The sequence below is a fragment of the Alligator mississippiensis genome, chromosome 3 (genome assembly GCF_030867095.1).
Source record: "Alligator mississippiensis isolate rAllMis1 chromosome 3, rAllMis1, whole genome shotgun sequence".
NCBI classification, from domain to species: Eukaryota; Metazoa; Chordata; order Crocodylia; family Alligatoridae; genus Alligator; species Alligator mississippiensis.
Genome location: NC_081826.1, coordinates 145,778,718 through 145,801,546, shown reverse-complemented (window position 1 = coordinate 145,801,546; position 22,829 = coordinate 145,778,718). Strand labels below are relative to the sequence as shown.

Here is a 22,829-nt window from a genome sequence, read left to right as displayed (position 1 = left end):
TGCTTTACTAGCTGCAGCATCACACTGAAGACTCATGTTCATCTTGTGGTCAATCATGACCCCCAAGTCCCTTTCATCTGTAGTGCTAACCAGCGTAGCACTGCCGAGCCTATAAGTATGCTGCAGGTTTTTCCTCTCAAGGTGGAGAACCTTGCATTTTTCAGTGTTAAACACCATCAGGTTCTCATCCGCCCATTTCATGAGCCTGTCAAGATCTGCCTGGATCACCCTCCTGTCCTCAGGTGTGGATGCTTTACCCCAGAGTTTGGTGTCGTCGGCGAACTTGGCCAGTCTGCTTCTGACACCACTACATCATTGACGAAGATGTTAAAAAGTATAGGCCCTAGGACAGAGCCTTGAGGGACCCCATTGGTCAGAGCGCACCACAATGATTGACTTTCATCAACCACCACCCTCTGGGTCCTACCATGGAGCCAATTCCCCAGCCAGTGGATAGTGGTGAGTTCAAGGTCACAGTTAGCCAGTTTTGCCAAGAGGTGATCGTGGGATACCAAATCGAAGGCTTTTCTGAAGTCAAGATATATGACATCAATCTGTTCCCCCTTGTCCAGGTGATAGGTCACCTGGTCATAAAAGGAAATGAGATTGGTCAAGCAAGACCTACCCGCAACAAACCCATGCTGGGTATCTCTCAGGATATTGCTGTCAGCTAGTCTGTTAAGGATGGCCTCTTAGATAATCTTTTCCAAGACCTTCCCCCCAGGATAGAGGTCAGGCTGATGGGCCTGTAGTTTGCCAGTTTTACTTTCCTCTCTTTCTTGAAGATGGTTTACGAGACAGTTTTAATTCATGGTCACGAAGAATTTTTCCACAGGACCTCTAGCCCATGCATTATCCAAAATCAACAATGCTCACTGTAGTCCAGGAACACCGCCTTACCCAATTTCAAGGTTTTGAATCCACAGCATGGGGGGCTACAACCATTCAAAGAAAATGGGATTTTGTTCAACTTCAGAACTCCCAACAAGATTTTATTTCCTAACTTCTGAAATCAAAAAAAAGATCCAGAGGCTCCCCTTCAGCAGGCAATATTTCAAACCACTAGCATGATTAGTTTGGTAAATGTATAGATAACAGTGCCTTATAATGAAAAACCTCAGAAAATCTTTATAATGGGTGGTGTTACCAAACCCAACTACAGAGCAAGAAAAGGATTAAGGTTAAGTTTTAATCCATGTTTCATAATATGCAGCAAGCGATTCTGGACAAAAATTCCAACAGCAACTTTAATTCCACATACCTCTTTCATATTCTCATTAACATATATGAATGAATTTATCAAGATACCATGCCGCTAATCATTATAATATATTGCTATTGTATTTAAATAATTGAATACTGAATTTTAAAATGTGCCTTATTTCAGGTAAGAATAAAAATGAGGTGCCTTTCTATTCCTAATTATCAGAAGAAATCAAAGTGAACGAGGAGAAACAGAGGTATGGTTTGCTATGAACTAATAAATGCATGCTGATAGTACAAAATAGACATTATGATATATAATAATAACATTAAAGAAATAGGAAAACTATTTTCCAACATGATTTGAAAAGTAATAATTGACTGAGAGCTTATAAAAATCGAGAATTATCTGCGGAACTCATTTCTAAAACCCTCTAAGTACTATGTTCTTTTGACCATCAAATATGGTTTTTGCACATATAGAAGGCAGCATGACATTTGGGTGGACAGTACAAATCAGGGCTGGGGGAGGGGGAATAGCAAGTGAAACATTAGTTATGACATTTATTTCTTTAGAACCTGTGCCTCTTTCAGCTCACAGATTCAACAACCTAGAATTTGTAGTTATTGTTATTAAGCCTGTAAGATATGGGAGACCCAGCTTCAAATGTCTGCTCTTTAATTCAGGGATCCCTATCCCAGGTAAATATTCTAATCATTGAGCTACTAGGTATTCCAAGATGGGGCTGCCTTTTTGTGAAAAAAAGAAGAAAAGGTCTTGGTTTCATTCCATATCAAATTTCTGACCTTCAAATCTTCGCGCCACAAAATTCATGCCTTCTGGCTGGTCCTCAAAAGAGATTGATAAAACTTTTGGGGAAAAAAATGTGTACATTTTCAAAAAATAAAGCAAAATGAGTGTTTTGAAGGCCAACAAAAATTAAAAAGCTTTAGAAAATGTTGACATATAATGTTCTCAAAAAGAAAAGGATGGAATTACTCATCTACCCACTCCAGAGATCACAAAAGAGTCAACAGATGAAGTCCTGGCCTTTGTGCATCAAAAGGGTTTTTTTTTCTTTTTTTGCTATCTACCCTAATGGAGTCAACATCTGAATGTGAGCTTTAGCAACAAAGAGAGCAGATGATACTTGATCCTCACCCACTGCCAAAAGACAATCAGACAGAACAACTAGTTTCTGTACCCCACTGTGAAACCAGAATAATTGGGGTGGAGAAAGCTTCAGGGCTCCAAATTTTGGATTCTTAACTAAAAAGACTGAACCAGGTGGCTCATTCGCTAAACTGTCCTTATCAAGAGATAGTTTCTTTTAGGAGGGCTGTTGCTCAGTGTGCTTTGCACAAGTATCATTGACTGGATCCTTGTAAACAATTACTTTGATTATACAGAAAAAAGTAGGATTCATCCCTCCCTCTCAGCTGTGTTGGCTCTCAAGGCTAACAGGAATATAGAACAGAGAGAAACATTTGTCACGAACATCAGAAGGCGAGACATGGAACAGACATGTTTAATAAGGAAGTACTGACTCTGCTTTTCAGAGTCAAACAGATCCTTAGATTTTCTGTGGCAAACTTAACTGTAACTGTTGTTCATAGTACTTTTTTGTTCTTAAAGACTGTAAACATTTTGGTCATTAACTCTCTTCATTAAACCCAAAAGCATTTAATTTTCTGGGAGCAGAAAGTTGCATGCTTAGTCCAAATATGAATTTTGGATCATTTTAATAACCATCATGACATTATATTGTTCATATGTAATTAGGCAAAATTATATAACAAGGAAAAGTTTTAATGAAATCATACAGTCTGTCCAATCAGAATATAGGTTGTGGAGAGTGGTTTGGTATTACCACTAGATAAATTAGACCCCTAGAGATCAAGAAGAATTCCAGAGATCCTTTTTTCTGGTCTTCAAGATGTATGTGTGATTTGCTGAAAAATTTCTTCTTTTAAGTATCACAGTTGCTCTTTAAGAGAAAAAAGAAAAAAAGAAAGGAAAACTCTGGGGTTTTGGGGAGTGGGGCTAACTTCTCTGAGAGGCTGACCTTTCTTCTTTACAGGTCAGCTTGCTGCAGAGCCAGCATCTGTAGCCTTTGGGGATTTGCTCAGCTCATAAGTTTGATTAAATTTGTGCTGGATTGGCTGCACAAACAGCAGTGCTCACTGCCCGTATCAAGCAGCAGCAGGAGAAGCAATCTTTTTTTTTTTTGTGGCTATTCATCTATTTACTGGCACACCTGTTTACAAACTTACAAATGAAATATTGCAATTAAACAATATACACAAGAACAGCAGATGGATAAATGCATTCTGCAGGAATAAATTAGGTGAATAGCAGGGGTGTTGCAAGTGCAGCCAGGAAGATAACCAAGTGTGTTAAAGTCAAGTGAAAGATTGCTCTCATTTTATGTTTCTTCCCTTGTGAGTAATCCTTCCCAGATGAAACTTGAACCAGGGAAATGTGGATTTCAAAGTAACTGCACTACCCATTCAACTAGAGCAGAGTCTTCATTAGCTTTTTGGTATCCTTTTTAAAATCTGTTTAGAGCACTGAGGAGATAAGGACAAGAAAACTAGTTTTCAGCTCCAAAAACTATATGCACAGCAGCTGAGGCAGAGCTCAGGCACTACTGAGGGTGAGGGAAGGGGACTGTTGGGCAGCAGGGTGGGTAGGGAGAGGTTCTGTCCCACATGGTCCACTATAGCAGGGTCTCAAACTCATGTGGTACGTGGGGCCAGGCTGGGGCATGTCTAGGGCATGCGCCAGACTGGCCCTGTAGCTGGTATGCAGGGCAGGTCTATGGATCTTATATGGACTGGCCCCAGATCCAGTTTGCAGCATATGCTAGCTCCAGCCAGGTTCAGCATATGGGGCTGGTTTGGGGTGCACACTTAAAGCGGTGGCTGTGCCAAACCAGCTCTGCATGCTGGATCTGGCTTGGGTGGCTCTGCTATGGGCCTGATCCAGATGGGTACCAGATCCAGTGTGCAGGGACAGTCTGGCATAGGCACCGCATATAGTGTACACCCTAGACTGGCTCTGCACCGCGTGCAGTCTCCACCAGATGAGCACCTCATGCTTCATGCAGTACATGGGGTTGGGGCCTGTATGCTGTAATCAGTATGCAGCACTGCAGACCAGATGATCCAGCCTGCAGGCTGTATCTTTGACACCGCTGCACTATAGCCTGGGCCACCCTTTCACTTCTCCACAGACTCTTTGCAACAAAGGGATCCACCCTTTTTTATTCTGGAGGTTTTTCAGTCTCATCCCTGAGCAAGTCAAGGGTCCCTGAAGCTCTTCAAGAGACTCATGGGGGACGAGACCACCTCCTCAGGGAGTGGAAAGACTGTATCATCTCCCATGGGGGGAGAAACATGGTTGCCCTCCCTTTGGATTGGTCCCAGTCCTGAGAGACCTTTTGCTGGAGAGCTACCTTATCTTTCTAGAGGAGTCCTGAAGGTGGGTTGTAGCTGCCATCAACATGTACCTATGCTGATACACAGATCCTTGCTACCAGGCACATCAGACCTACATAGAGGGGAACCCCTTGTTCTCCCCACCAACCCCTCCCCATGCCTCTTCTCTCATCCCAGCATCCGGCCACCTTGACAATCCTCAGGCACCCCTCTGACCCTACAGGGCACACTCCCAGCGCAGCTCGGCAGATTGACTCCAAAGGACATGCCACTTCTGGTGGACCCAGCAGCTCTCCAGAGATCTGCTGTACCTGTGCTTCACATAAAAAGAAGCTGAACACAGCCACACAGACTTCTGCAGCTTGGTACTTCTAATGGTGGCATTCATGCGTGGCAGGGAAAATGTGCACCCTCAAGAGATAGGAGGCATGTCTCACCAGTCAGCCTTTTTATTGTAATGAACCTCCAGAGGCCACTTACAAACATAGTCCAGGCAGATGTACTCACTTGCGCACAACAGCTCCTTATCTCCAGTTAATGCTGAAAGCAGTCAGTAACTATGGGAGGAACAGAATCTGAACAGCCTCCACGTCAGGCAACCAGCCATCTCCAGGCTGCTATGCTGCTACCAGTGCAATAACCAGGTTTGATGTGTAAAGTGGCACTTTTAGTGCTGCAGCTGATTCTGTTGCACTTTATCCATGCTAGTAGTCTTAGCCTTGTAGGGGCCACTTCCTTGCACTGACTAAGCCTGCAGGGTTGTACTGTAAATGTTAGGCTACATGGGGACTGGCCACCCAGCTCTCAGCTCCTCTTAAAAGGCCATGCTGCAGCCTGGTCACTATCAGTAAAACAGCCAGAGCACTTATGGGTTCATTTGCACCCCAAGGGCAGCAGGGGTAACACAATACCTGCCATGGTTGCCCCAGCTTTCCCCCTCCTTCAGGAGTTGCAGGTCATAAATCATTTTACGGCCCAGCAATCAAGGAAGCTCATGTGAGACAGGGTTGTGCACACCACCCTAGTGCACCAGCAGCTCTGATGCATGGGTAGACCATAGACAGACCCTTCTGTCCAGAAAAGTGGAACAGGCCAAGATGTGCCTTCAGCAAGGTATCCAGGAGGTATAGGGAGCTTTGACTGGGAGGCTTTTTTTGGGCACATGACACTTCACTTGGGCCTGGCCACCTCAACAGTCACCCCCATTGGAAACCAAAGGTTATCTCCAGACATGAACGACATGTGCCCCCAAACGCTGCGGGGGCACGGTGACTGCCCACAGGCAGCAGCAGTGGTGTCAGCAGCAGGGGTGTGGTCGCGGTGAGCGGGAACCACCTGCAGGCGGTTGCAGTGACATCGGTGGCAAAGACAGGCTGAGCAGGGACCGCCTACAGGCAGCTGCAGCGATCTTGGCGGGGGGGAGGAAGGTGATGCAGGGGTGGTGAGCAGTGGGCTGTGAGCGAAGACCACCCGCAGCTGCCACCCGTGCTGTCGGCAGCAGTGAGAGGTGAGCGGGGACTGCCCGCAGTCACCAGCGGCTGTGTCAGCAGCTTTGGGGTGGGGGGCAGCCGCTAGAAGTGCTCCTTTAAGCAAGGGGTTTTGCCATCTTGGAACCAGAAAAATACCAAATCATATTCTAAAAAGCAAACATCTACAACATTCATTAATTTGATTTTTAAAAGATTTACATACTACCTTAAAATGAAGTCTTACTCTTGTATGGGGGGGGGGGGGTGGCAGGCATGGGGAGATGGGCATAGGTGGTGGAAAGCTGGGCTAATTGGGCTAAGTCCCCACCCCAAACACAGGCAGTCTGGATGGGGGCTCTGGGCAGCTGCATCAGGGCAGGGGAAGAGTGCACAGACAGAGATGAGCAGTCAAAGCCTGCAGGCGGCTGGAAACTCAGCCTGGCCCAGCCGTGGGTGCAGCAGCATGCAGCAGGTAAATGTGTGGATGGGAAGGGGCATAGGGAGGGAAGAGGTGTGTGGGGGGCAGCTCAAGGCCCCTGCAGGGGTGGTGAATGGGGCCCTGGGGCAGGTTGTGGGATGCTTGGAGCCTGGATGGCTTGTTTAGAGGCATGGGGGCTCCCACCACTGCTCGCATCCCCAAGGCAGGCACAGGAGGCATGTGCCCCCCAGATCAGTGTGTGGGGTGGAGGCAGCTGCTGCTGTAGGCTGGGCTCTGCACCCTGCTGCTGGTGCTTCGCCCCCACAAATCATATTTTCTTCCTCCACCTGTGGGGGAGGGTATAGGTTTGTGGGGGGTTGTGTGTGGGGGGAGGGTGGCTGGGGTGTGTGAGGGGGCATAGGTGTGGGGGTCTGCATGTATGGCATTGCAAGGAAGTGTGTGGATGCATGTGTATGGTGGGGTGTGTGGGGGCCTCACCCTATGAATGCATGCACACACACACATGCTGCCATTTCCCTGCTTTCCTGCCTGTTGCCAGCTGCTCTGGCATTATATGGTTCCCAGCTGCATGGCTGTGACCACAGGACTCAGCAGGAGCCAGCCCAGCCTGACCCCAAGGACTGGGGCAATTGCTTGTGCTTCTCCCCTGTGTCCTCCTTCCCATGCCCAGCATTCTTATCTGAGTTTCTGTCTCCTGTGGAAGGAGGCGGGAAAATCCCTGAGGTCCAGGCCAGAAGGCTCTGCTAGGCAGAGGCTTTGGGGGTGTGGGGGGGTGGGAGGGGGCTGGGAGTGGTGGGGGGCTGGACAGGCCTGCCTTGCTGCAGGGTCCTGAGGCTGACTTCCCCTGGGTCCTACTGCCCCTGGCTCCTGTCATCTTTGACAGGCAGCCAGGAGCAGATAAATATTAATTTTCTAAAATTTTTAGGAGCCCTACAGGCTAGATAGAATGGCCTGGTGGGCTAGATCTGGCCCGTGGGATATATTTTGCCTGCCTCTGTGTTAGGCGCTGCCATATGCAAGCCAGCAACATTGGCACATGGGATGGTGAGTCCCTTGGGCCATCACCCTACTTCAGAATAAAGGGAGTGGTTTAGGCACGTCAGCTGGCATTGCCATATACCCTCCATGCATTCTGGGTGTTCCAGAGGTGGAATGATAGCCCCTGACTTGTGGCAGTCATCCTATGCCTGTTCTGCATTGCCTCATATCCTTTCCAATGGGATACTGGGCCAGGAGACTCTGGAAGAATGCACTGTTTACTTCACTGCCTAGAAGGTGGAGACAGTGCAGGAAGTGCAGGCCTGGCTGAGAATAGCCCTGGCTGAAGTACTGGACATTTTCCTGTTCTGCACACCTGGCGTGAAAGGAGTGTATCCAGATCTTGACTGCATACTAGGCTCATCCACATCTCAGATTAGCCTGGTTCTAACTGTCCCCCTGTCTTGTTCCTCAATACACTATCTGCATGCCCTTTATCATGTCTTTCTGAGTAATACACGATCCTTTGCCTCTTCTTTCATCCCCTCCAGTTGCCTTGGGTGTGTGTTCTTGTAGGTCTTGGGTTCAAGACTGCTCTCCTTTGTTGTCTGTTTCTCGCCCCTTTTATCCATGTCCAGCTCTCTGGCAGGTGAATTCCACGTGCCATAGCTGCATTGTGCAGAATATAATGTGCCATGAAAATCTTATACATGTTCTCAGGGCAGTACTGCAAAGTACCCCCAAATACATCCAGGCACATTCTGAGTAGGAGGTGAGGAGCCACACCTGTAGGGGTAGCCCCAAACACTCAGCCCTCACAAAGGCTTAGCCCCTTGGTGAAACTGGTGCACACAGGACTGAAATCAGGGTCATGGCCAGGGGCTGAGGTTCCTCTAGGGTAGCACATTGCCACCGGAAAGCCTATACAATGGGGTGGAGAGCATGTCACTGTACACTCCCTGGCCTCCCCCCACCCAGTCCTCTCTCAGGAGTTCCACCCTGACCCTCGCGTCTCACGAGATGCATCCTTTTTTCCTGCCCTTGCTGTCTACCCCAGCTGTCCATATCCTGTCCCTGTGTCCGCCTATGGTCTCCTCTAGTCCCTAAACTAATCCATTGCCTCCCAATTTATATCCTGTCTGCCCTTTACCTAGCTTTCTGTTGTGGCTGGGTTCTCTCCCATGACCCCTCTCATACTTCCTGCTCACCCTACAACTGCTTGACACCCCTGGAGTCTCTTTCACAAGGTGTAGGCATGCACTGGCAGCAGCAGCACATGCCATGAGTAGCTAAGCCTTGCTAGTCATGCTTTTTGCATGACTATATTTTTCTGACTACCTGAGCCCTGGGCAGATGCTAAATGCTCAGGGGTATAGAGCAGAATTGTTCTGTGCCACTGTGCACCTCTGCAGACAGCTAGGATTGCTATTGAATACAGGTGCTCAACCCCTGGCCCATGGGCCAAATCCAGCCTGTGAAGTCATAGCATTTGGCTTGCAGGGTTCCCTATGGCTTGGGAAATTTGGCAGTGGGGGAGCAGTGGCAATTAATAGTTAAGTTGAAGTCTCAAGCCCTGCACAGCTGGATCAGGGCTGGGCCATGCTCCCTGTTTCCCTTCATGTGGCCTTATCGGTCCCTGCTGCACCCACTACCCACACGAGACTGGACTGACCAGCTGGGTCCAGCCTGTGGAGGAACTGGGTATTGCCCATCCAGCCCGTGGGGTAAGAAGTTTGAACACCACTGCTGTAAAGCATACTTGGCCATGGCAGATGCAAGTCACTTGCTTGGTGACTTGTAATTCGTAGCTGGGAAATACACTTAGTTGCGAAAGGGCAATTCAATTCTGGAAAAAAAGTTAAACAGAATCATACCTAGATGGCTAGCTGGTTAAATAGAACTTAAGTGGCACTTATACATTTACTGGGAAATAAAGTAAAACAGAAATATTTTTATTTGAATTATCATCCATAGGCAGTAAAATAATTTCCTTTCAAACTGTAAAATATTAGTCCAAGAAGGTCTACCCATGAATCAGCTGACAGTATTTTCTGAAAGTACTTTATCAAAACAAGACTGTAAGAACATAACATGCTTATGAAACAGAAACCAAATATGCCTGCTGTCTACTTTACATATCTTATTCATTAAATAAAATGGAAAAAATTAAAATTCGGATCCTTGACCAAGTACAACAAAATGCCAAGTGTGAAGTTTTTCAATTAGCCTATTTTAATTTCAGGTGTGAAAAATACAAAGCACTTAAAAGAACATAAATTGATCATTTTAACTGAAAATTTTCAAAGTTTAATGATATAATTTTATGCAGTTATCTAAGAAATGTTCTGGAATTCTAGAGATGTATGCCTCATAACATGACATGCAAAAGCAGAAGTGTCTGATTTTGTTCCCAATAAACATTTTCTTTTTTGTGCTGAACTGAACACTACATTATATAAATTAAACTGGCATTGCATAACAACACATATATTTGTTTATGGTTTTTGTGTATGTGTGTATAGACACACATATACAAAAACTTAAATGAATGTACATGTGTAGGTACATAATGCCAATTTAATTTGTCACACACAAAATGCTATACTGGCAGGTCTGATTTTTCTTCTCATCTTTAACACCATTTTCTCATACCAGAGGTTATACTTAACAACCTCTCTTGCTTTTTTTTGCCTCTATCTGTTCTTCTCAGATCCTTTTATTACTGTATACTTTCACCCTTCTACACATTGCCCCTTCAGCATAATGGGAGAGGAGCTCTTGCCAGACACTAAACGAAAGCCAGCCCTTTTGGCAGAGGGGTAGTCAGCTCATTAAATGCCTGGGGTAGAGCAGGGAGGGGGCTGCCCCTGCCATAGCGGAGGCTCCAGGGGGCAATTCTAGCTTCCCTTCATTGCTGGTGCCCCAGGCTGTTGCCCTGTCCTGGTTACACTCCTGCCCTAGTTACACTATGGTTGCCATACCTGCTGGAATCTACAAGGTTGGTGGCAAGAAACTGGTACTGAAACTCCATGAATTTATTCTCCAAATTTGGAACAACAGAAAGATCCCTGGGGACCTCAACAATGCCACCACCATGACTGTCTTCAAGGAGATAAGTCTGTGTGGGAACTATCAAGATATCACCCTCCTTTCCAGAGCCAGAAAAATCCTCACCTGCATCCCCCTAACTGTCTTCTACCTTTTCCTGAGGAAGTCCTGCAGGAATCTGAGTGTGGTTTCAGACCATCCTGTGGGCAACTGACATAATCTTTGTTGCCTGTCAGGTCCAAGAAAAGTGTCAGGAATAATATTAAGGCCTGTATATGGGCTTCATTGATCTTACTAAGGCCTTTTATTCCATCAATTGCAAAGGCCTGTGGAAAGTACTGGCTAGATTTGGATTAGTACATCAACATCCTGAGGCTTCTCCATGACCAAATGACTGTGATCATTCTATGTAGTAGATCAGAGACAGATCCAGTTGTCATCCGAACTGCTGTCAAGCAAAGGACGCATCAAAATTCCAACACTGTTCTCCATCTTTTGACAGTCACCCTTGTTCTCACTAAGGACTGCCTTCCTTCCAGAATTGTCACTGAATACTGAACGGATGGAGGGCTCCTCAATCTGGGCTGTTTTGGCTCGAAGACCAAAGTACTCATATGCCATCCTTGTGCAAACTGAAGAAAACCTCCAGACACTGGATCTTTTCAGAGAAGCCTACTGGACTTCGGGCCTCTCTCTCAACATTGAGAAGATTAAAGCGCTCTATTATCCGACCCAGGCCATGAATGTGACCCCCCTCCCCAGATTACCATCAAGGGAAAGATCCTGGAAGTAGCTGAGTACTTTCCCTACCTTGGTAGCCACCTGCCTCAGAGAGTAAACACTGATGAGGAGATCTAGTACAGGATCCAGTGTACAAGTGCCTCCTTTGGGAAATTGCTTTGGTATGCCTTTATTCATTGCGATCTCTGGAAAGACTCCAAGATCCAGGTCTACAATTCAGTCATCATCACCACTCTCCTCTACAGATGTGAACCCTGGGTGACCTACTGTCATCATTTCAAGAGCCTGGAGAGCTGTCTCCAACGATGCCTCCAGAAAATCCTCCACATCAAACGGAAAGATTACAGCACAAATGCCAGCATCCTTGTTGAAGCCAGTGTTACCAGCATTGAATCAGTGATCCTCAAGCACTGACTTTGCTGGACTGGACATTGCATGAAGATGCCTGACTCAAATCCCAAAACAAGTGCTGTATTCCCAGCTTAGTGGTTGTGAAGAGGGCCCTATTCAATTCGGATTTGGCCTGAATCGGGGACAGTGATTCAATTAATTGATTGAGATCACTGTCCCTGATTCAATTTGGCCGAATCCGAATCTGAAGATCTGATGCTAAATGGGACATAGACACAGCTTTAAAAGTTTTTTAAAGCAGGCAGCAGGCGCGGCTCATGAACAGTGTGATCCTAAGGTGGATGGAGTGCTCCACAGGACTGCAGGGGACCCTCCATGTGCTCGGTGGCGAACCTGGAAGTAGACTGGAAGTGCTTCTGGTCCACTTCTGGGTCTGCCGGGGAGCACTATGGGCCCCCCCCCCGTGTCTCCACAGCTTGGCAATTGGCCACCAGGGGACCCCGGGTGACCCCCCTGGACTCAGGAGGCACCAATCACTGAGCCGGGGGGCATGGGGGCGCCCCCCAGCATGTTCCCCGGTGGACCCGGAAGTGGTCCGGAAGTGCTTCTAGTCTACTTCTAGGTCTGCTGCCGAGCGCGCTGGGGAGCCCCACTGTGCTTCTGTGGGACACTCCATGCACCCCAGCATCGCAGCATTCATGAGCCCCTGCTACATGGAGGTACGTAGAAAAAACATTTAAAGCCATCTCTATGTCCGAATCTCTGAATCTTTCCAAATCTCTCTGAATTGATTCGGAGGGTTCTGATTCGATTCAGAGAGATTAAAAAGTCCTCTGATTCGATTTAGATTTGGAGATTTGGCTACCAAATCAGGCTGAATTTCTATCAAATCGAATCAGGGACCAAAGCTTCGCACAGCCCTAATAGCTGGAGATGTCGCAGTGGCCAGAGGAAACGCTACAAGGACACGTTGAAGGCATACCTTAACAAACAGGAGGTCAACATCAAGTATTGGGAGGAGCTGGCTGCCAACCAACCCCAATGGTGCTGCAACCTCAACCAAGTGGCAGTCCATTTTGAGTTAAAGCAACTAACCCTTGCAGCAGAGAAAACAAGAGCAGATGAAAGAAAGAGAGAAATCCCAGGATGTAGCCTGTTCTCCCCTGCTGAAAGATCTGCAACTTCTGCAAATGGATCTGTGGCTCAAGGACTGGACTCGTAAGTCATCTCAAAACCCATTAATGAGTTGTGGCAGAGGTCATTCTTGAATTGAGGGATTACTGATGACAATGACACTACTGCTTTTTGGTCCTGATAGGGAAGTAGGGAAGGATGATCCTGGCCCTTTTGTCTTCCCCTCTTCTCCCCATGACCACAAAGGGATATATACAATTGGCTTTTGCATCAACCCTTTCTAGGGATAAAAGCAGCGGGCAGCCATCCAGCTCCCACCCATGCTGCTCATAGCCTGCTTGGATCTCCATGTGTGCTATGTGCCTAGGCCACTCATTCTTTGGATGCTGGGAAAGGATTTTTCTAACACACAAGAGTGGTCAAGGTCAGGTGCCTACACAGAAGCCAGAAGGATTGGCCTGCTGGTTAGGCTAGTAAAAAGGAAGAATGCATTTTAAAATAAGGCTTTGTCACAATGTTCACCCAATGTCCATTATGTATAGGCTGTGTAAGAGGGTGACCAGTTCCTGGTGAAAACCTGAGCCTGGGACTCGATAGGTACTGATGTCTGCAATTAGTTTGGGACAAGGTGGGCGTGTCGATATGAGATGCTAACTGCGCAGTAGCCTAATACTACCGCACAGTGTAGTATTACACTGTGTGGTAGTATTATCCCAGTATCGTCCCAGTATCCCCTCACTTCTGGAACAGGCAGAAGATGCCACATAAGCAGGAGTTAGAGACTTTTTTAAGTACCTGATTTGGTAAGAATCTTTCCCTCCCTGCTCTCAGCAACCCCTTTCCTCCCCTTCATGCTCAGTGGGATGACCACTCCCCTCCCAATCCCACCCTCCTGTGCCAGCCCCTGCTGTTTTCTTTGGCTGCCCTAGGGCTGGTGGGGAGCTAGAAAGCCATTTCTACCCCACCGCAGGTAGCCTGTGTTGGGTGCCAGGCTTAGCTGGGGACAGCAGTGATGCTGAGGAACATCTTGGAGGATAAAACAGGGAGTAGGAATTACCTGTTTCTGCAATTCCCAGCTGAGTCTGGCAGCCTGGCTGAAGCAGGGCAGAAGTTCTGAAGTTCCCCTGGCCCTGGATCAGCTAGAGACAGCATGGATAATGGCAGTGATGACCAGGAGAGTATGGAATGGGAGGGGAGGGGACATGCTACTGAGTATGGAGGAAAAGGTGGGGGGAGGAGGAATTCTTACCTGATCCCTGCTGCTCCCACTGGGAGGTCTGATAACGGAGTGTGACTGTGTTACTGCATCCCCTCAAAATCTTCCCCTGCCTTCCTCACAATTAAAGATAGCATAGAGCCCAGTTTTTCTCTTTCTATATATATATATATCTTTCTAACATGTAGGTTTCAGAATGTGTTTAATGAAGCTGTGGTCTGGTGATCTAAACTGATTCCTGCTGTCTTTCAACTAGTTCTTTCATATCTGAAACAAGATGAGACTGCTGTATGAATGATACATAATAATATACTGTATTACAGTTTAAGATTGTATTTGTGAATTCACAGATGCTAACTGTACACTATTTAAAAGCTTTTAAACTTGTGCATTTAAGGCCAAATCTTATTTCATGTTATAAGCTAAATGGCATGTAAATAACTGCAGCTTTTGGCACTTGCACACAGTTTGGAATTCTATCTGGCTCCAAGGCAAAACAGAATCACCCAACGGAGTCAACCCAACCTGTTGGATGGTGGGGTGGGAAAGAGGCCCTGGGTCTCTAAATCTGGCCCACTGGGGAGCTCCAAGAGGGTTATATGTGGGACCAGGAAGAGCAGTATAAGTTAGCAAGTATGTGTGGCCTTGTAAGCTAAATGTTATCCTATAAGGTTGTAGAACCTGGGTTCTAGTCTGGACCCCTTATACCAGTAGGACTGAACATTTCTCACTGGTGTTTACTGAATGAACAAATAAGATTTTCAGGGTGCCAGGTTCAAAAGAAGGGCTAGAGAGTGGTCTAAAAGGGGGAGAGATGTTCTCTGACATATAACACCTGTTACTGCTGGGGTATCTATATACATGCTCCAGGGTGGAGTGGGGATGATTTAGAGAGGCTGTGAGAGCCACCCTAATTAAAGTGACCACAGCACCACATGTAGTCCGTCCCATGCTTTAAAATGGCAGCAGGGACACTTTGACTAAAGTTGATTTGACGAGCCTTAGTTAAAGCGCCCCTGCCACAATTTTGAAATGCAGGGATGCTGAATACATGTAACGTGGAGGCTGCTGATGCATGCTAATTAGCATGCTCCAGCAGACTTGCAGCAGACTCGATTAATTAAGTCTGCTCTAATGCTTGCTAATTAGCACATGTCAGAGCAGAGGTCTGTCACATGTATAGGTGCCCCTGGTGTCTGTCTGACCTTCCATGTGGCCAATCCTATACCCCTACACATCTGCCTGGCCACAACACAGAAATACTGAGCATGCTCAATAACAATCTATAGGAAATGATATAAAGTGAAACAGGATTTAGGCTTCAATCCTAAAAATTATGATTATTGGTTATACATTAAATAAATATAATGATAAAAACCTTCCAAAGATTATTCAACGTGATTTTTTGCTGCATGTATATACAGGAATATTACATAGTGTACCAACTTGCATTCATTTGAACATTTGTGCCAAGCAATTTCTGATAACCATCTGCTCAAACTTCACTTCTTTTTCTTAATCAGTCCAGTTAAGATTAAAAGCAACAATAAAAATTTCTGCAGAGACAGTGGAAGTGATAAAGTTGTTCATATTTTAGCATTTAATTTACCATGCACTCACATATGTTCTATCTACTGTTTCTGAACGATCAAACAAACTGAAAGCATGGATTCTTCAAACTATGTGTGAACTTATGTAATAAAAGAATATATTGAAATTCTGAAAAGAGACAGCTGGAATGTTTTAAAAACTCAACTAAGAACAGCTTTAAGGATCTCAGCTCAGTTTCTTCAATGAGAACAGAAGTTTAAAATAATCAAACTGTTTTGTGGAAGGTAAGTCACTTGTACAAAGTAGAATTTGTTATCTTTTTGCTTTCTAAAACCTAAACTTTGAAAATTATATTTAAAAAACTAAAATACAATTTAGATCACAAAATCAAGAATTAAAAAGTAGTGCCAACTTTATGTTTGCTGAATCCTAATTCTGTTCTCTTGTGCATATATATGCATTTTCATATAGCCTGTCCTGATGACGCACTATTTTTCACCATACTATTTCACATATTTTTTCACATACTTTTTGCACATTAGCTTATGTGCAATGTTTTCACATATAATTTTTTCACACAGAATCCTGGTCCCTGGCCCCTTCAAGTATAATGAAATGAATCAGCTATATGTAGACAATGAGGCTGTTTGCTTGTAAGACCCTTGCCTTAGTTGTAGGTAAGTGAGCTTGCACTAGGCTATATGCTGTTGCAGCCAGACTACCACTGGTATCTGAGCCAGCTAATTTAAAGCTAGCTTGGATATCTTTACAGTGCACTGCATCCTGTAGTATAGACCCACCATCTATAACCAGGTTCCCTGCACAGTGTCAAGCAAGTCACCTCATCCATAATAGTAATATTACAGGAATATTCACACCATCTTGCACCACAGAGGTGTTGTGAAGGTAAATGCATTTATACTTGTAAGGCTCATATACTATGGAGATGAGCATCCTCAAAAAGCCATGAAGAAATTAATAATTCCAGATTTAATGCAGAGTCTGGGCAGCAAGCAGTAAACATGGCCTGAGGCTATCCACTGAATAATGAGATTGAATTGAATAGCTATCTCATTTACTGAGCAGTACCCAATGTATTTGCTGAATGAAACAGGGTCTTTTTGAAAAAATGTATCTGATCATGTAGCTAAAGATTATTATATAATTAGGGACCTACCTAAATTACAGCAGAAATGCACTGAGTAGTGGCTCCTTTAATTTTGCTGTTTTTGCCATGTGTTCCCCCTCACCCCTACTGCTGATTGGCAGAGGAACCCTGTTGGCCCTGCTGCTCGCCACTCGCTGCTGATTGGCCAGGAGGAAAAAAAAAAGCAGTTTTAAATATGTCACGGTTTTTGCCTCCCAACCAATCAGCAGCAAGTAGCAGGGCCATCAGGAAGCAAGAACTGCAGCATTTTTAAAATTGCAGTTTTTGCCTCCCAGCCAATCAGCCATAAGTAGTGGGGCTGCCAGGACCCCTCCACCAATTAAATTAATTGAACTAAACTAAGTAAAGCACCTGGAGAACCTTGTGTATCAGTGTCCCTGAGCTTCAAAATGGCGGTGGGGGTGCTTTGTCTGAAGCTCATTGAAAAAGCTTTAGATAAAGTGCCCCCACCACCATTTTGAAGCACAGGGACACTGATACATGAAACGTGGGAGGCTGCTCGAGTGCAGTAATTGCCACGCTCCAGCAGACTTGAATAATTAAGTCTGCTCCAATGCTGTAACGGGAAGAGAGTGGGGCAGGAGAAAAGCCCCATGAGCTGTGAGCAGGAAGCACTTACCACAGGTATGGAGGCAAGCCCACTGGAGCATGGAGTATGCCACCACGTTTGTGCAGCATGTGCTCCCTCCAGATTGGTAGAGGGACCACACGGACGGGTATTTCTAGCACCAGAGAGGGGGAGCCATGGGAGGACTGCAACTGGTAGAAGAAAGATTCTGAAGGAACTGCTCCAGGACAGCTGGGAGGAGACTGAGGTGGCAGAGACAGAAGCCAAGACTACTCCAAGCACACTCATCTTAATTGAGGAACTGGGAGCCTGTAATTAATTGATTTAAGAACGTTCCCAGGGAACCCAAATGAAGAAGCTTAAATCATAAATCTCGTTCGGTATACTAGCAAGTAACAGCCAGTGGCACCGTCAGCCGATGAAAGATCCAGGCCCAGATGTGTCATCCTGGAGGTGGTGAGGGTAGGGTGTAAGGAGAGGAGGAGCCCCACAAAGAAAGACCCCCAAGGAGACCCGACTGAGTTGTTACCCAGCCTCCATCCAACTCCCAAGAGTTAAGACTATACATCAAGACATGGTAGGTGAGAGAAAAAAATCTGAGGTTGGTAGTGATAGTATTATCCGATTTTCCCCAGGGCTTATCCAAGGAAAGTGTCAGGCAGGTGGGGACCATGGCCTTATAGCACCTATCCCCAGCAGATGCACTGGAATTACAGCAGATCGGAGCAGCCTCACAGTGATCAAATTAAGACTGCACAGCAAAAAAATGGGTGTTGAAGGTAACTGGGTTACTTAAGTGACAGAATAAGTAGATCGCAACTTTCATTCTGGCATTTCCTAATTTTTGAATGCTTCCTCCTGAAACCTGTGTGTGTGTTTGTACCTGCAGCAATTAAAATCAGGAGAAAGGAGTTCTCCCTACAGTAGTCAAGGAAGAGGAGGAGAACAGCTTATGCTTACTTAGACCAGGAAGAACCACAACTCCACAAATATCTAACAAATACTTATGCTTTCACTAATGTTAGACCTTTTAGAAAATTTACCAGTGCAAAAACAAACTTACAAAGATATCTCCAGAGGTAACTAAAACCAACTAGTTATGTTGAAGACTTTATTTCAGACACTGGCTACAGCTCATTTGAGTGTAGAGCAACAAGCAAATAATAAGGAGCAACATTGGGCATTTTTACATCTGCTCTGGGAGTCAAAGGCACTTTAATTAAAGCACCTCCAAGAGCCACTCTAATTAAAACGCCCAGAGCATCTTCTGTATCAGCATCTCCACACTTCAAAATGGGGGCAGGGGTGCTTTATCTAAAGCTCCTCGAATGAGCTTTAGTTAAAGTGGCCCCACCACCATTTTCAAGCATGGTGATGCTGATACACAAGACGTGGAGGCTAGCTGGAATGAGGTAATTACCATGCTCCAGCAGACTTGATTAATCAAGCCTGATCTGATGCGCTGTAATTACAGAGCATTGGAGCAGCCTCCTGGCTCATGTATAGGCACCCATTATTTCTATGTGAATACATTTTATGAAAAGTTAAGTGTCATACTGGTGGTTACATTCTCATAATATATGATTTTTTTTTTTTGTACATATACAATGTTATGTCTCATAAAGTCATGCTGAGGTGCCATTCTCCACATGACTATGTTATCAAACTGGCATGGCAGTGGTGAAAGGATATTGTTAAATAAAAAATGAATATACTGTGACTGTCAGTTAGTGCTTGATACACTATATTTGCAAATCTGCTAGTGCATTATGGATTTTCCTTAAATTATCTAAAACATGTTTACTGCTTGCTCATTTTTTTGATTTCTGACAGCTGTCTGATTTTTTTTTCTATTCATCAGTGTCTTCCAAAAGGTGTGTGCTAAATGTAAAACAAACCAGGAAAAAAGTTACTGTATCATATCAACAGATCAACGTATTATTTTAATCTAAGCTATTTTAGCAGAAGCAACCATGTGAAATATTTTATGGACTGTCAGCTAAAAAGTTTCAGCTGAGAAAATAATTACATCTTTGCAATTTCACATTCCTTATTTCTTCTTACCTGAGTAGATATCTCAGTAAAGCTATTTTGACTGGAAGATATTTGATAGAGGTTTCTTCATACACTGTTTATGCCTCATTAATAGCCCAAGAAATTACACTCATCTCATAATCAATCTGAAAGCAGATCTCTGCAATTGGGATGCACAAACCACTTAAGAAGGCTTTAAAGAAAAGTGAAAATTAAGCATTTACATGTAAATCCCTGTTCACATGCAATTCTACCAAACAGCTGGAGCATGTCAAATATTAAGAATATTAAGAATAAAGATTCCTGCAGGCCTATGATCATGTTCTTTATTTTTTTTCTTTTTCACTTGTTCTTTTGAGGGAAGGTTACTTACTTACTTACCCAACATTTTCTGCATCTTCATCACACTCAGCCCTATATTTGCAAACTCCACATTTTGAGTGTTTTCTCTGAACTTCTGTCCCAGATCCTTCATACTCTAAATAAAACAAGGCATTGTCAATGGATAATGCAACTTTTTCATATTATGCTATGAATTTGCCTATTTTCCTTTCTATCAAAGAGAGAGTAGCTCATTGGCATAAAGATTTCATATATTTACATATCAGACATTTTCACTTGTGGTTACTTTTTCCATAAGCTAGCAACAACCAAAGTTTGAGAGAGTGATAAAAATGACAAAACAGCACAACAGAAACATTGCTTTACTGGATATTTATTGCTCCTTGTTGTTGTATCAGTTGATTTCTTATTTTTCTTTTTTATCAGGTCTCTAAATCTGACACTAATATATAAACTAGCTTGTTAGAAAAAGCTGACATTTAAACTTTATTTGGCATTAATACCATGAGGAACACGTGCTTCTTAGTGCTACTGCCTAATAATTAGAGCTAAAGAATTTAGAGTCATATCAGAAAATGAGAATTCTATTTTAATTGTTGCTCTCTAATTATAGTCATATTCATGTGTAGTTACTTCTTACATAAAATGTTCTTTTCTCTGCGTTCATGTGGATAGATTTTCTGCCAGCTTGTATTAGATTATATGGCATTAATTTCTCATAACTACAGCCCTATTCTTTTTCATAATTAACATCATTAGTAGTACAGAACATAAGATAAGACTGAAGCATCACCCTAATAAGAAACTGATAGAAATGCAGCCTCCTTTTGAAGGTAGAGTACATCCTCAGGAGCAATCCATGTCCTGCTCCTAGAGACAACTGATTTTTTTGTGTGTATGGCAACATCACGATTTATCAATCATGGGACAGGGAAATGCAGATGACCTACGTTCTGATGAAGGGCAACTCAGAAATAAGAACTGAGTCCAGAACTGCAAACACATTTTTGGTGACATATCACCAAATGGTTTGCTTTTCTCTCCAGGGAAAAAAAAACATTTCAAAAGAAACATGAACCCAATTAGGATAAAAACCAGTATTTTCCAAACAAGTGGTACAGAACAAAATATTACTAAACATATGAAGATTTCATAGACACAAAATGTTCAAGGGGCCACAAGTACTGTGGTGTTGGGACATACTGTACTTTGAATACATCATCATCTGCCAAACCTTACTCATGACATGACTCTGAGTCACTATTCACCACATACTCCCCGTATACTACACTGACCTAAATTTCTGTTCATTGATTTCAAAGCATTATATATCAAGTGTACATATTTTTTCAAAGCCTGCTTGCCTTTGTTAACCATCTGAAGACCAAATCTCCTTCAGCCAAAAACATACATTGAAATCAAACACTTTTTTGTAATGTTAAGCAGGCAATATAACAATAGAAATACAAAAATAAACGACATAAGCTTTATCTAGTTGTATTTTAATCCAGATTCACGCAGTTGGTTCAATAAAGGATATCACCCCTAGCATATACTTGCCTCTCATATCATTCCTGGATCATCACGGCTATACCATCACTCTAAAACAACTACTACATTAAAAAAAGCTTTTAATAAAGTGGTTATTTTACTTTCTTTTTTTTTTCTATGATACATTTCACTCCCAGTAACTCCATTAAAGGGACAGAGCCAAACTAAAGTGAAGAATATGTATATGTGTGTGTATGTATATATATCTGCATGTATATGTACACACACATTTATATACTAACGATGTTATTTAGTAACCTGTGCTTGAGTCGCACTGCAATTTTTTGTGATTCTTGCAACCTTGTTTTTTCTACTTTTCAAATGTGTTTTCTCTATTTTGTTACTTTGTAAAAGACTCAGTAACAGAAAAACTGATTAGAGACACAATGAAACTGATTATAGCAGATGCTGTCAAATACACATAAAATAAATGTAATACTAGAGAAAAAGATTTTTTCTCTCAGACATTTTTGTGCTACCTCCAACATTTAAGCTCTAACTTGTTCTGCCCCCTTAAATCCCTCCCTCCCCACACCAAAGCATAAGAGGAGAGTAAGAAGCCCACTTATCCTATGCTGGGCTACCCAAATCTTAGGTCTAGATCAGGGGCAGGCAATTATTTTGGGCAGAGGGCCACTTACTGAGCTTCAGCAAGCCATCAAAGGGTGCAGCTGAGGGCAGATTAATATTAATTTTCTAAATTTTTTAGGGGCCCCGTGGGCCAGATAGAATGGCCTGGCGGGCCACATCTGGCCCCCAGGCCGCATTTTGCCCACCCCGGTCTAGATGCACATTAAATCCTCCCTTGAACAAATGTGCTTGGACTCGGTAGACTCTACATTTTACTACTTAGCCAGCATGGGTGCTTCTACACATGCAATTAGAATGTACCAATAAACTGTAGTGCAGTTTGTGGCAGAGTTTATTGCTCCCAGGGGCAGTGTTTATACATGTGCTGGGGACTGCAGCATGTTGAGACAAGGCAGAGTGGGCTGGCAGGAGGTCGGGGGGGGGGGCGAGGGGAAATCAGCCTGCTGGCAGGGGGCTGTTCCACCCTGGCTCAACATGCTGTGGAGGGGCTGGCTAGGGCATGAGGGTACTGCAGTGTGGGGCTAGCAGCAGGCAGCCCCCACACTGTAGATAGATAGATGTTAAATGTTAGGGTCAGAAGGGACCTCAATAGATCATTGAGTCCGACCCCCTGCATAGGCAGGAAAGAGTGCTGGGTCTAGATGACCCCAGCTAGATGCTTATCTAACCTCCTCTTGAAGACCCCCAGGGTAGGGGAGAGCACCACCTCCCTTGGGAGCCTGTTCCAGACCTTGGCCACTCGAACTGTGAAGAAGTTCTTCCCAATGTCCAGTCTAAATCTGCTCTCTGCTAGCTTGTGGCCATTATTTCTTGTAACCCCCGGGGGCGCCTTGGTGAATAAATCCTCACCAATTCCCTTCTGTGCCCCTGTGATGAACTTACAGGCAGCCACAAGGTCGCCTCTCAACCTTCTCTTGCGGAGGCTGAAAAGGTCCAGGTTCTCTAGTCTCTCCTCATACGGCTTGGTCTGCAAGCCCTTAACCATACGAGTGGCCCTTCTCTGG

The 22,829-nt window shown here is 44.4% G+C and overlaps 1 protein-coding gene across 3 annotated transcripts in view; it reads right to left on the bottom strand.

Annotated features, from left to right (window-relative positions):
- Positions 1-22,829, bottom strand: part of TMEFF1 (transmembrane protein with EGF like and two follistatin like domains 1) — a 245,486-nt gene that overhangs the window by 21,801 nt on the left and 200,856 nt on the right. For all 3 annotated transcript variants that reach the window (XM_019491111.2, XM_059724477.1, XM_059724478.1), the window contains one exon: positions 19,723-19,819. In XM_019491111.2, the coding sequence (XP_019346656.2) occupies positions 19,723-19,819 (97 nt within the window). The remainder of the gene's footprint in view (positions 1-19,722; positions 19,820-22,829) is intronic.